Source organism: Grus americana, chromosome 3 (genome assembly GCF_028858705.1).
Source record: "Grus americana isolate bGruAme1 chromosome 3, bGruAme1.mat, whole genome shotgun sequence".
Classification (NCBI taxonomy): Eukaryota; Metazoa; Chordata; class Aves; order Gruiformes; family Gruidae; genus Grus; species Grus americana.
This window is the reverse complement of record NC_072854.1, coordinates 67,612,737-67,625,674: the sequence shown is the minus strand read 5'-3', so window position 1 is coordinate 67,625,674 and position 12,938 is coordinate 67,612,737. Positions and strand designations below refer to the sequence as shown.

At 40.2% G+C, this 12,938-nt stretch overlaps 1 protein-coding gene across 3 annotated transcripts in view; it reads left to right on the top strand.

The window, feature by feature from the left end:
- The window catches only part of SYNJ2 (synaptojanin 2), a 70,172-nt gene that overhangs the window by 33,290 nt on the left and 23,944 nt on the right, over positions 1 to 12,938 (top strand). For 2 of the 3 annotated variants that reach the window (XM_054819137.1, XM_054819139.1), the window contains exons 6-12: positions 1,762 to 1,823; positions 4,700 to 4,796; positions 8,000 to 8,172; positions 8,581 to 8,662; positions 8,884 to 9,033; positions 9,131 to 9,296; positions 10,581 to 10,772. In XM_054819137.1, coding sequence (XP_054675112.1) covers positions 1,762 to 1,823; positions 4,700 to 4,796; positions 8,000 to 8,172; positions 8,581 to 8,662; positions 8,884 to 9,033; positions 9,131 to 9,296; positions 10,581 to 10,772 — 922 coding nt within the window. The remainder of the gene's footprint in view (positions 1 to 1,761; positions 1,824 to 4,699; positions 4,797 to 7,999; positions 8,173 to 8,580; positions 8,663 to 8,883; positions 9,034 to 9,130; positions 9,297 to 10,580; positions 10,773 to 12,938) is intronic. The other variant, XM_054819138.1, reaches the window with a different exon arrangement.

Sequence of the window (12,938 nt, the reverse complement as noted above, 5' to 3'; positions counted from 1 at the left end):
TCCATGAAAATGCTGAGCTCTTTCATTTTAGGTTTACCTTATAGGAAATTTTGCATGTTTAGATAAACAGAACTAAACCAGACAAATGGCTATAGTTAACTGAAGTTTAACATTTTCATATGTTAACATGCCTCTACAGGGAACTATTTGTAAGGGACTGTGTCCTAATGTCCTAAGATGAAGCTTACAGCAACATCTTTGTAACATTTTTGATTTGATTTGGAATAGCTGTTCCTTCTGAAACGCCCAGTTGGCCTGATGATACTGACTTCCACAATGAAAGTGGAGTATGTAGGGATACCAGGAGCTCTGTAAGGAGCATGTTACCTTCAAACAAAGTATAATGTCTGGATGGTGTGTTTGCTAGATTTCAGTCAAAAGGGTGGTGATGACCTAATCTGATCTTCTGCAAGGCAGAGATGTAGGGTTTCATCAGGAGATTATTGCATCAAGCCTAGCAGGTTACATGTGGCCTGTGACTTACAGTTTATATACAGTTACAAGCTCAAATAAGAATCACCGTAGCACTCTTTGCATTTTCTGAATTAAGGGATAAGCAACTAGAATGAGTATGCACATATATGCATACATGTTTGTAGAGAGAATACATAACATAAGTGCTTTTTTAGATTCTTTAAAGATTATTTGCTGCTTTTTTTAGTCCTTAAATCTAGCACGTAGGTACCATTCAGAACTACTGGATTTAGCCTAAAAGGAAGATGATTAAAGGATCTGTGTTGTTGTCTGTTAACACCATCCAGTGCAATACTTGCTTCTTTTTATAAAGCAGGTCTGCCCCTATGGTTGTGCATGTGTCCTGCCCATGGCGTAGCTGTATCCAGCACTGTAGTTCTGTATGTTACGAAGCCATAGAGCTTTTTCTCAAGTATTTTTGGCTGGTGGGTAGCATCTCTGGTTAAACAGAATTTTCAACTTTTTAGTAGGGACACAGTCTGCTTTTTTTTTTTGCCTAATCTGGATTAGATTATGCAGCTTTCATTTATGTTAGTGAATACTCGTAACTCTTATTCCTCGGATGTGAGTGTGCTGGTACTGGTGTTAGAAAGCATTTCAGAAACCAACCTCATGAAAAACAAGGGAAGATGATGAAGCACAGGAAACAATGCATGATCCTATAAATAATAAGCAGTGTAGTTTTTGGAGAGGAGAGAAGCCTTCTGCGTACTGTAATAGCAGTAGCTGGTGTTCAAAAGGAGCTTGAGGCTACTGTTGTTGACATCCATATTAAAAGTCCTGTTAGACTGATGGCACAGGATTTCATCCTTCATAGTTTCAAAGGACTGTTGTGATGCTTTTTAGTTTCTGTAAATAATGAAAGATGAAAGAACTCAGGACACACAACCCATGGAACTGGCATAACTGCAGCCTTTTCTGCCAAGAAAAGGGCAGGAAGAATGCTGGGCACACAGCATACTTGTGTGTGGCAGTGTGGGATATTTGCTAGAGGAAGCTGGCAAAGGAATGTGATTTGTTTGGCCATAAAAAGATGTGTAGGTATCCCTTTGCTTAATGATAATTGTGTTTTCACTTGTAATTGTAAATGTTATCGTCTAATAAAAGCTGTGGCTTTTGTATTAAGGATATTATGTGTGTGGGTGTGTGGAGTCTGTTAAGAGGTATCTGGTGCTGTTAAAGAGATGTTTTTCTCTGAAGGAAAAAGGGAGACCTCTAGTGATTTAGGACTCTAGCAGTTTAAGAAGTTATTTCTCTCTTTCTTTTCCTTCCAATATTTTATTTTAGGTGGGTTCTCATCATCTAAGGCTTAGCAGAGGTCTGGAAGCTAATGCTCCTGCCTTTGACAGGTAAGCTTCATTCCACTTTGGCAGTAGCACAGTAGCCTGGCATTTAACCAAAATTCCACAACTTTATGGCTTCCTAGTAAATCCTGAGAGATGTGAAACATCTTAGTTAGTGAAATATCTCTCAGATGACATGGCCAATCCCCCAGGCGGTGTGGCTTATTAAGTGGGTTTACTTAATTTATTCACTTTTTTTTTTTTTGCATTTTCCTTTCTGTTTTCCATGGTAGTTGAATTAATTTGGTCTCTTGGCTTGTTTCTGTAAAAGCTGAGAAATACTGAGTAATATGCAAAAGGAAGGTATGTGTAACCCTTTGTGAGCCAACAAATGTGAATTTACACTTAAGGTACACAGAACATGTGTTCTTCACGACTGCAACGCAGGTAGTTTAAAAGTAAACACTGCTTCCACTCCATTGTGGATTTGTTTTTCTCCTCATTGTTTTGCTGCTATACAGAAATAACAGTATCTTATTCTATGATCAGTGTTGTATGATGCTATTATGCTGATGCTTTTCTACTTTACCCAAAGACTGGCTTGTAAACCTTTTTAAACCATTAAGACTCTGCTTGCCAGCTGGAAACTGTAAAAAAAGCCATGCATTAGCTTGATTCCTTTGAATGTCTGACTATGAAGTGCTGTCCTTTAAGGGCAAAATCCCATGGATATCAGTGGGAACATTTGCCTGAAAAGGACATGAAGAATTTGGCCTGTGGGAAATTTTCAACCTGTAAGTGCCAGCTCATGTGATTAATTTCTGTTTTGATTTGGCTTTGGCAAATCAGAGTTTATGTTGATTTTGGGTAAGGCCTCTTAATTTCTTGATTTCATTTACTGCAACTGTTAGCAAACATGATATTAGTGACTGTTAACAGTTTTGCAAAACTGAAGACCCCAAACAGGGATTAGAATCTAAAGGGACTATGCACCACAGCAGTCCCTGCTCCAAAGGGTCTTAGCCTACATTCTCCCAGCCTTTTAAGGCTCTTAAATCCTACTGAATTCAAATGCCTTTGAGACTCATGGTCTTGTGGTCATCTGATGCCGTGATAACTTGCCCTGCCAGTATCCCTGAAGCTCCATCTTAGAGGTTTGGATTCCACAGCAGAGAGAGTTTATATAAGAAGAAAACAGTAACTTAGTCAGCATCCTCTTGTGCTGCCCAAGAAATTGAGAGTACCTCAGCAAGAAACAAGTCAGTAAGACCATTTAGCTCAGAGAACCTTTTCTCTCTGCCCCTGATGCACCTGGTGAATAGCTTTCTTGCAAGAAACATGAACATGAGGATCAACTTGCACTATGCTTTCTGTCCCTTGTGCACAGTAAAGCCTTTAGGTTAGGTGAAGTTAGGGATCTCTCTGCTTACAGATCTGCAAAAGACAATCCTTTGAAAATGGGCAAGGAAGAAGCGACTGTTTATATGGAAAAAGGCACTGAAATTAACAACCTGCTACAGCTTTTCTAAGTGTGTTAGAGTGGATTAGCATGTTGCATTTAACCATGTGATAGGTTAATGTGTCGAGAAGGCACAGAGAAGCAAGTGATAATACTGTTAGTGGATCTTTTTCGTCCCCTCTCCCTGAGAAATCCTCGGGGAGCTCTGCTTACAGTACTCAACAGGTGACTTGAGCTTCAGCAGTTTTATTGTAAGGAAGCAACACTGGCAGAGAAGTAGCATCTTGATGCTGGGATCAGAGGGGTGCAAATGTATGGGAACAGTTGGCATACAGAGAACTGGTTGCAGAATCAGAAACATAAGTAACACCAGAAAAGATATTTAGCCGTGTTTCTTGAAGGCCATGCTGACAACTTTTTCTTTGTTTTCTCCTCTTCCATGGTTTTCTGTGTGACTTATTTCTGGTTATAGGATTTAAAGATGCATGCCAGAAGGTGTGTACTTGCTGTTTTTCTGATGCTTGCCATTGCATGTTGCTTTGCAGCATGTAATAGCTTTTCATTTGTGTGAGTGTGTATTTTATTTTTCTTGTCTATTTCTATCTAGCTTTCTCTTAAGTATTACTACAGTGTTGTTAGTACATGATGGAAGATGGCTTTAAGATCTAATTGTTTCTTGATGAGCCAGCACAGTTCCTGTAGCAGATGCATGCCAACTTGAAACAAACGTATTGAGGAGAGAATGGGTGCCTCTGCAAGTCTGCTCTTGACTTGAGAGTCCCTAAATGTCAGGATTTGAGAAGCTGGGGATATGTGCCAAAAAACCTCCCCACTTTATACTTGTCCTATTTTGTGTTTTTCCTGAAGAATCTGCGCCAGGCCACTTGGCTAAAAGGATCTTTGATCTGATCCAGTGCAGTAGTTCTTGTGGTTACTAACCCTCCTGTTTAATTGAGAGTGAATGTCTCAGTGTTGCAGTACCTCAGAGATGTTTGAACCCTGTTGCCTGTGATGTGTGTTTGTGCCACTCTGGCCTTGGCACTGGAGTCCTAGGCCTCATTGCTGCTGCTGACTCTTTGTAGGCTCAGCCCTGCAAGATGCTGGGCATTTCCTGTTGAAGTGTAATATGTTTTCCTCTCTTCTTGTCTTTCCTATGTAGCTCCCAGGCTGAGATCCAAGAAGTGGGAGCATACGAAGGGCATTATCAAAGCTAACAGTGACACAAAAGATCTGGGGCCTGTTTCTTAAGATGCTTATTTCTTTAAGTTCAGTACAAAATACTGTGCCCATTCATTGCATAAGTTCACCATTTGTACTATAATAATTGATTGCAAGGAATCTGAGGAAGATGTCTGTAGCCGCTGTGGCTGAAACTTTCTGCTGGATGGAAAAAACAATGATCTCTACTTCTGTATTTTGAAAAAGGTAGTAGGCAACATAACATGGTTTTGTTTAGTACCTATTATGGTTACTTTTGCTGTAGGCATATGACACTTCTGAAAGAGCAGTATGGAAAACAAGTGATCGTTAACCTGTTGGGAAGCAGAGGAGGGGAGGAGGTGCTCGACAGAGCTTTTAAGGTAAACGCAATATTATTTTTTTTTGACTGCTGATTTCCCCTGAGCCTCCATGTTCTTCCGTTTCCCTTCTGGCCCAGTAGGTGATGAATAGTATATCTAAAGAAATCATGTTATATCTTTACTAGATGTTACTTACTGAGAGAATGGTGCTTCATAGTCTCATGGCTTAATTTCCAGCACTGCCTTCCTGCTTATTTCTTCACACATTTATGCCCTAACTCTCCTAAGAGTAGTTCACATTTGCAAAAATGAATCGTGGTCAGCTTTGTCATAGTATGTAGTTGCCAATGCAGTCAGGTGCCTTATGGGATTGCCAGAACTGCTTGGGGGCCAGGCACTGAGCCTGGCTTACTGAGCATAAGCAAGCTGTCTTGCTCTGATTCTAATGGGAAATAGCTATCTTGCACTGATTGCGATGGGAATTGGCTGCCTGAGCACCAAATGACAGTCTGGTGTATGAAGAGAAGTTTTCCTGGCCCCTAAATGTCCCTAGGCACAACTAATACCTGAAAGCAAGCATGTCAGACACTGTAGAAATAAAGCTGCGCTGAGTTCTAGTGCAGTATTCTTATGGCCAGATTTGTAAAACTAAAGTGTACTTGAAGCCACAGATTGGCACTGAGTGAGATTTGCGGCAGTGCAGTAGCTGCCTGAATCTGGCTGGAGGTTGATGGAAGTCTGCCTTCTAAGTGCCTGTTGCTTTAGAAATCCAACACAGATACTTTGGAGTTTTATCTTCCTAAGAATAATATGAAGAATGGTTTAAGTACACACCTCTAGTAAGTGTTATGTATTTATCATTGGTAAAGAATAATACAGCAGTTCTGAGTTAAAATGTTTACTGTGTGAAATTAAGCAAAATGAAAATTGTAGTTAAGTAAGAGTTTCTGATTTGTTTCCCTCTCTGTTGGAGTAATGTACTCAAGACAAAGAGTGTCTTGAGTTTTTTGGCAGTTTTTATGTGTGACCATTTCCTTCTCCTCCAAAAGAGTTGGAGAGGTCTGTCAGCTTCTCCAGTGGAAAGTGACAAAGTGAAAGTCTCCCCCTGTACAGAATATGGCCAAAGAAAGTGATCGTGACTAAAGCTTGCAAGGCAATAAGGAAGGTACAGAAGCGAAGTCTGGTCCTAGCTTCTGTTTTCAGCTTCTTACTGAATTTCTGCATGACACAGCTAAGCCTCTAAAATCTCTTGCTTTCCCTATCTTTAAAATAGTTTTTATAGTTTATTTTGCAAAAACATTGAAATTTAAGGGTAAGATATAATCACTTCTGAAATGCTCAAATAACGTATGAGGATACAAAACTGACATTTCTTGTGAATATAGATAATTTATCAAACTTTCACGTTCTTGAAGACTGTGTTCTGGCCAGTATCATACAATCAGAAATTAAGTGAGAAAGAAGGCATCTCTAGAATAAAGACCTTGCATTTGTTAATTTGATTTAAATAAAGACCTGTTTTGTTTAAATTGTTAAACTTTATCCCTGTATAAAAAAATAAATTATGAAAGCACTCTGTAAGTTGAAAGAATTTAGATGGACAGTACTGGAAACTGAAGTTTTATACCCATTCAAAACAACCACCTCTTGGTTTTTTCTTTACCTTTGCGTTTTAATAAATGGATGCTTGGAAAGAATATGTAGTTAATTTTTACTTTGATTTTTAAAAGACTTGAATTAAAAATAAAGTAATTAATAGGGGAATGGTTAGGAATGAAAACTTTTCTCCTCTTCTGTCATTAGCTTATTTCTTTGTTTCTCCATCTTCCTTTGCTTGTATTCCCTCCTCTTCTCCCAATTCTTGCTGCAGTCTTAATAATTCTTATCAGAGTTGGTTCAAAATATTCTTGTAGTTATTGCTGCTGGGTTTCCTTGATCATAATGTCACCTCTACCATTCATTTATTCAACAGGAACAAATGAAAAATTGTAAATGACCGGCTTACCTTCAGCTGTTACCTGAATCAGCTGTTACCAGACCAAAAATCAATACTGTTCCCAGTAATGCTGTTCCTCTCATAAGCATCCCCTATAATACATGTAATTATGTTTACAGTAAAAGCAGGGCTGTAGTGTAGTTACAAATACTCTGACAATGATTTCCACTGAGGCAGTGGGTAAATGTCATGCTTAAGTGCATTACTAGTGCCAGCAGCTGTAAAGGCAAGTTGAGGTGTTGACAACAGAGAAGCAGATACCAAATGTTTTGGCTTTTGTAACAGTAATGAAATATATTTTGCACATCTCTCTCCATACACCACGCAACACCTTTAAATTTGTTTCTGCGGGGAAGGATCAATAGCTTATTTGATACAATTATACTGGTGTAACTGCTGCATGTACACTTTTATTGTAATATAAGAATCGTTTGTTCAGTTTTGTGTCACAATCTAAGTGGAGAAAAGCATCCGTCTCCTGAGATGAGAATGTGCAGGAGGGAAGGGAATAGACAAAGGCTTGCATAGTTAGAATTAATGCAACAGTTCTCTCTGGCTTTGTCCTGGAGAGCAGGATGTATTATTGTCATATCTATTACAGATACCTTGATGAAATTTGTAGTGATTACGGAAATGCGTGTGAGGTCATGGAAATTGGAGATGAAATAATGAGGCTATTTGTGCCTCTTCTTTCACTTTTGTGGTTTACCACAGACATTTTTTAATATCTTTCCTGGGACATCATTTCTTTCTGCTTTCTCCCCAGGCATCCTCTACCTAAATCTAGGGCCCTGTTTTCCCAGGTCTTGGCACGTCAGGAATGGTTAAAAAATACACTCATGCACTGTTATGCTCTTTTACCTTAAGCAGCTCTGGACACCCTTCCCATCAGAGGTCTGTCCTGAGCCTGCCCAGAGCTTCACTGTTGCTGTACACCCTCGTGCACAGAGGTAGCAGCCCACTGCTGCAGGACTGCCACTAGCCAAGCTGCAGCCAGCAGCAATTCTCATGTATGCTATGCAGTTACAGTTTGAGTTCCCCTGCAGAAAAATTGGGGTCTAACAATCCAATTTACTTTTGGAAAGAAAACAAATAGGGAACTTCAGTTGCTTTTTTCATGTTTGACCTTTCAAAATTCCCTATGAACTTCTCGATATTAAAAATGTGATAAACAGTCAAAGTTTAGTAATGATAAAAGCATGCTGGTATCAATCCTTACATTGTGGCTCGAGCAGGATTTGTTTTCTTTCATTCTCCATCTAAACAGAAACTGCTATGGGCCTCTTCCCATGCAGCAGACACTCCCATGATAAACTTTGACTACCACCAATTTGCAAAAGGTGGGAAAACTGAGAAACTGGAAAACTTACTGAGGCCTCAGCTGAAATTGCACTGGGAAGACTTTGGAATCTTCACAAAGGGCGAGAATGTAAGTCCACGGTGAGTGTCCCTGCCCCTCTGTCCCAGCATAGCCAGGCACCACCTGTCCTGGCCTTCCTAGGTTTCTTGCTGTGTTTGGACCACGAGTGTAAATGACCATCTTGAAATACAATTTTGAGGCAAGGTGTAGTCTTGGTGCTAAATAGATTATTTGGCGTAACTGCATCTCCATGGTTTGGAATCTGCAAAATTACCAGTGCATGGATTTGCTAGTACAGTGTTGCAGTCGTAGTCAAGTCATTAGGCATGTTAATGGCATACATTGTGCACAATGTGCTTGCACCATCAAAATATGGGTGGGTATATTCAGTCTGAACATTTGATGATCTTGTTCAATCAACTCGTGATTAGATGTTGTTTTAAAATATATCTTTTTTTCCTCCCTCCTGTTGTGTTTGGTTACCAAAGTCTGCAGACAGGGACTTTTCGAATGAATTGTTTGGACTGCCTGGATCGTACTAATAGTGTACAGTCCTTCATTGCACTGGAGGTGAGTTTGTTAGAGGACCTTTCATGGATGCCTGTACTGCATACATTGTCTGTTCCATGGGAAAGACAGGACAGAGGGCATAAGCCTCAGTTATACAAGTCTGTCTTGCCAGCTCTATGATACAGAATGGTGCTGGCTGGAATACTTAAACTGAAGATAAAAAGCAAAAATACACTTAAGAACAATGTTGTTGTTTTTTTCTCCTTCTGCACCTAATCCAGATCCTGCTTGCTCAATTAGAGAGCCTTGGGTTGAACTCTAAATCTATAATTGAGCGCTTTGTGGAATCCTACAAAGTGATGTGGACTCTCAATGGCCATAATCTGAGCAGAGTATTTACTGGCAGTCGTGCCCTTGAGGGGAAGCACAAGGTAAAGAAAAATGGCACAACTGTTTATTCACAAGTAAAGGAAGATGTCCAATTTATTCTTCAGTGACACTTGTACTGATGATTCCTGTCTGATGTAGGTTGGGAAACTCAAGGATGGTGCCCGGTCTGTGTCTCGCACCATTCAGTCAAATTTCTTTGATGCAGTAAAGCAGGAAGCCATCAACTTGCTGCTAATGGGTGACTTCTTCAGCGAGGAATATGCAGACAAAGGCAAGATGCTTATGGACCACACTGCACTGCTGGGTAAATCCTTCACTTTTGTGTCTGTTCTTAGCTGTCAGACATAAGCAATTGCACCCTTTTGAAAAAAGTCAATAAATAAGCTACTTTTGCACATATCTGTTGTTTAAAACACTGTTTTCAAGTGACCATAGCACAACTCTGTGTGTTTTAATTCCACTGTGCTTATTTCTCTTATTTTGTTTTGGACTTCTGAGTATGTTTGTCTGCTCTTTGATGATGATCTCCTCTGACAGCTTAGAGGAGTTGGACCAGAGGGAAGGATTTTAGGGCTATATTCCCAGTCTGGTCCTGTCTGAGTTTGTCTTGAGACAGTCTCTTGAGCTCAGAGTTCTTATCTCCTTGGTTTTGGCCTGCAGTTTGCACATGCTTTTAGCCATTTGGATCTTTAAAGGCACATTTATATTGTTACGTTGGTTCATTCCTTGCTTTACTCCAGGGCCCCGACAGTCCACAACATATACACATTTGTATGCACCCGTCTAGAGTAAACCAACTTAGCGCTCTCTGAGAAGATACTTGTGTGCAAAATACAGGATAATTGCACCCACAAGCAGTATTACGTGGTCAGTTTGCTCCAGAGAGCTAGTGGATTTCAATAGGATAGACTTGAACCATTCAGTGCCACTTCAATCCTGGGGCTGTTCCCTGATGGGGACCGCAAGGAAAATCCAGATAGCTTCTCTATGCCTGACTGCCAATGCAAATCAGATAGTAAAGATTAAGGTTACCTCAGTTGCTTACACAAAAAAAGCACACTGCTAATTTTCTATACTTAGCAAAAGTAAGTGAATATAGCAGTTTCCTGTGAGGAGTTCTGACCAGGCTAGAGAGCCACTACAGCGCTAGATTTGGACTGATGTGAGATACGTGTCTGCTGCTCTCCACCTTTCCCTCCACACCCTAAATTTCTTAGGGCTTCAATTTAAGTCATAACTTGTGACATGCTGGATTGCTGTAGGCTAAACTGAAAAGATTAAAGGGGAAAAAAAGAATTTGTTTGCTTATTACTTGAAGAAGTGCGGGAAAATGTATGCTGCAAGTGAGTGACCAGCCCTTCATAAGCTTTCAAAGGGTTCCTGGTTTCTGAAAGAGATGTTGCTGATGCCAGCCCCAGTTATCTTGTAGTTATTGCCATTGGAGTTATTCCTTAGCTTTTGTGTTGCTGCTGCTGGGGTAATGACATTATTTCACAGTGACTGTGTCACCGCTGTCTGTATGCTTTCTGTTCTTTTACAGCACATTCTTTTCTTACGCACCTTCTTTCTCTCTCCCCTCTTCTGTCAGTAACTCCAAGTATTTTGAAGGCCATGTCAGAGCGTCAGTTTGAATTCACAAGCTTTAAGCGTGTTCGTGTTGCCACGGGGACCTGGAATGTGAATGGGGGGAAGCAGTTTCGAAGCAACATCCTTGGTACCAGTGAGCTGACAGACTGGCTGCTGGATTCTCCCAAGCTCTCTGGAGTTTCTGAATTTCAGGGTAAGACTTCACAATCAAAATGTGTATGCAATATTTGCTGGCATCTCTAGAGACAGTGAGTTGGGATGCAAGATTTGACCAGCTGTTCTTTTCAAAGGCAGTGTATCTTGGAGGGCATTTTCTGTCAGTGCTTAGGGGTGTATTCAGCTCCATGTAGACTTGTGCTGTGTCCCTGCAGCAGTGGAATGGTGTGTGAAGGGCTCCTGATAGTCAGAGCAACTCCTGAGTCTAAACCACATGACTGCTTTGAACCTTCAGCAGGTCAGAATTCAGAGGTCTCTTTCATGCCATCATGGGCTGTATCTGCCTATTCTGCATCCCATATTTCATTTTCTTCTTCTGTATCTCTGTACTTTGCTCTTCATTGTGAGCAGGAGCTACATGCTTAGGTACCCTCAGAATGTCTCCTTGGCCTTTATCTGGAGCTAAACATATCTGTACTATCTGGACTCTGAGATTGTCTGGAAATGTTACTATCAAAGCCTTCAGACAAAAGAGATTTATTTTGTTGAAGGCAATTTTCTTTTTTTTAGCAGTATAGAAAGCTCTTGTGCTTGTGGCTTCCTTAAATTGGCTGCTGAATTTCTTGTTCTATTTACAGAACAAGGTCAGGTATTGTAATTGATCTACAGATTTTATTGAGGAAAATGAAAAGTGAATGTTCTGTCATTTAAAAACTGAGTGGTTGCAAAACTATGGCAAAATCTGTGCTTTCATTGTTACAGTAGAACATTTAGCTTCCTGCAGGCATCACAGGGATAGTCCTGTGCCTAACCTTGAAGCTCAGCAATTCATTCCTCAAATCCTTGGCTGTTTATAAAAGGTGTCTTGTTTGAACCCTTAGTGCTTGAGTGCATGGATACGTGATTAGGTGCAGACCACTGTACTCTGAGCAGCTTACGTAAATGATTAGTCCAGTCTGTTTCAGGAACAGTTTAGATGTGCTAACACATGACCATGGGCATGATATTAAAATTTGTTGAGGGCCTGTCATGTGCTAGCCTTGCCAGGCCTTCCCCTGAGAGAACTGGAGGAGCAGGACTACATGGTACAGGCAACCATAACATGATAGGTCTAGCAGCTTCTGGAAGAGAGCTGAATTACGTGCAGAGCTAGGGTATGACCATGCAAATGTCTGTGTTCATGGTAATGTCAGTGCAGTGCTTACAAAAATGGGCACGCATTCAAAGACAAATGTCCAAAATTATTAATGGAAAATACACACGTGACAGTGTGTGTCGTGTTAAGCTAGAAAAGGAGGCTAGCTGTCATATGCTAGTTTCACCTTTGTGTCTACAGACAGTTGCTGCATATTTTACTTTTCTTTCTGTTCTTATTTTCTGAGGCAGATCTGATTTAGGTTCCTGTGGTTGTCTACTATTTATGTCTTCATGTTGAATTATGTTACTGTTACCTTGGCCAGTTTTGTTTTGTTTTGTTTTGTTTTTAAAAAAAAAAAAGGAAGATCCCTTTAGGCAATGGACAGACCTGATGGGTCAACAGATATGCTTCACACTATTATATGAGAGCATTTGATCTTTGGTGTTTTACTAGGGTAATATCCACAGGCCTGGGTCAGGGAAGGGATGTTCACTGTGCTCTAGAGTGACCTAACCTAACCTTAAGTGTGGGTGATCTAAGAAGGACTGGGAAGAAAGAAGATAAGAAGAAACTTGAAGGTTTCATTAAACTAGTAGATAAATCTACTAAAGGTATTGAGATGGAAGTGACATACTGGTGTGTGGACAGTAAGTTCAGTTACACAGGAATCAGTGTCAAAAAAGAAAAGGAAAAGCATGTGGGGTAAAATGACAAGTGGGTGAAAGATGGTGGGTAGTGAGATGTTGTGGCTTTAGTGATGAGTGGGGTGAGGGAGAGAGAACATTGAATATTTTCTCATCTTAACATTGCTACAATATAATGCTCTGTTCTGAACTGCTTCCTGCAAGAGAGATGGAGACCAACTGGTGGGAGAAAAGCAGGAAAAAATTTCAGAGGAACTGCAGGGGTTGTTTTGTGAGATTAGATTAAAGGAACTATGAATATGTATAGCTTGGCAGGGGATACACAAAATAGAACTACAGGAATGATCTCTGACAGAAATAAGAAAAGTAGTCATTACAAGAAACAACAAAATAGTAACTCTTGTATGACTTTTCTGTCTTG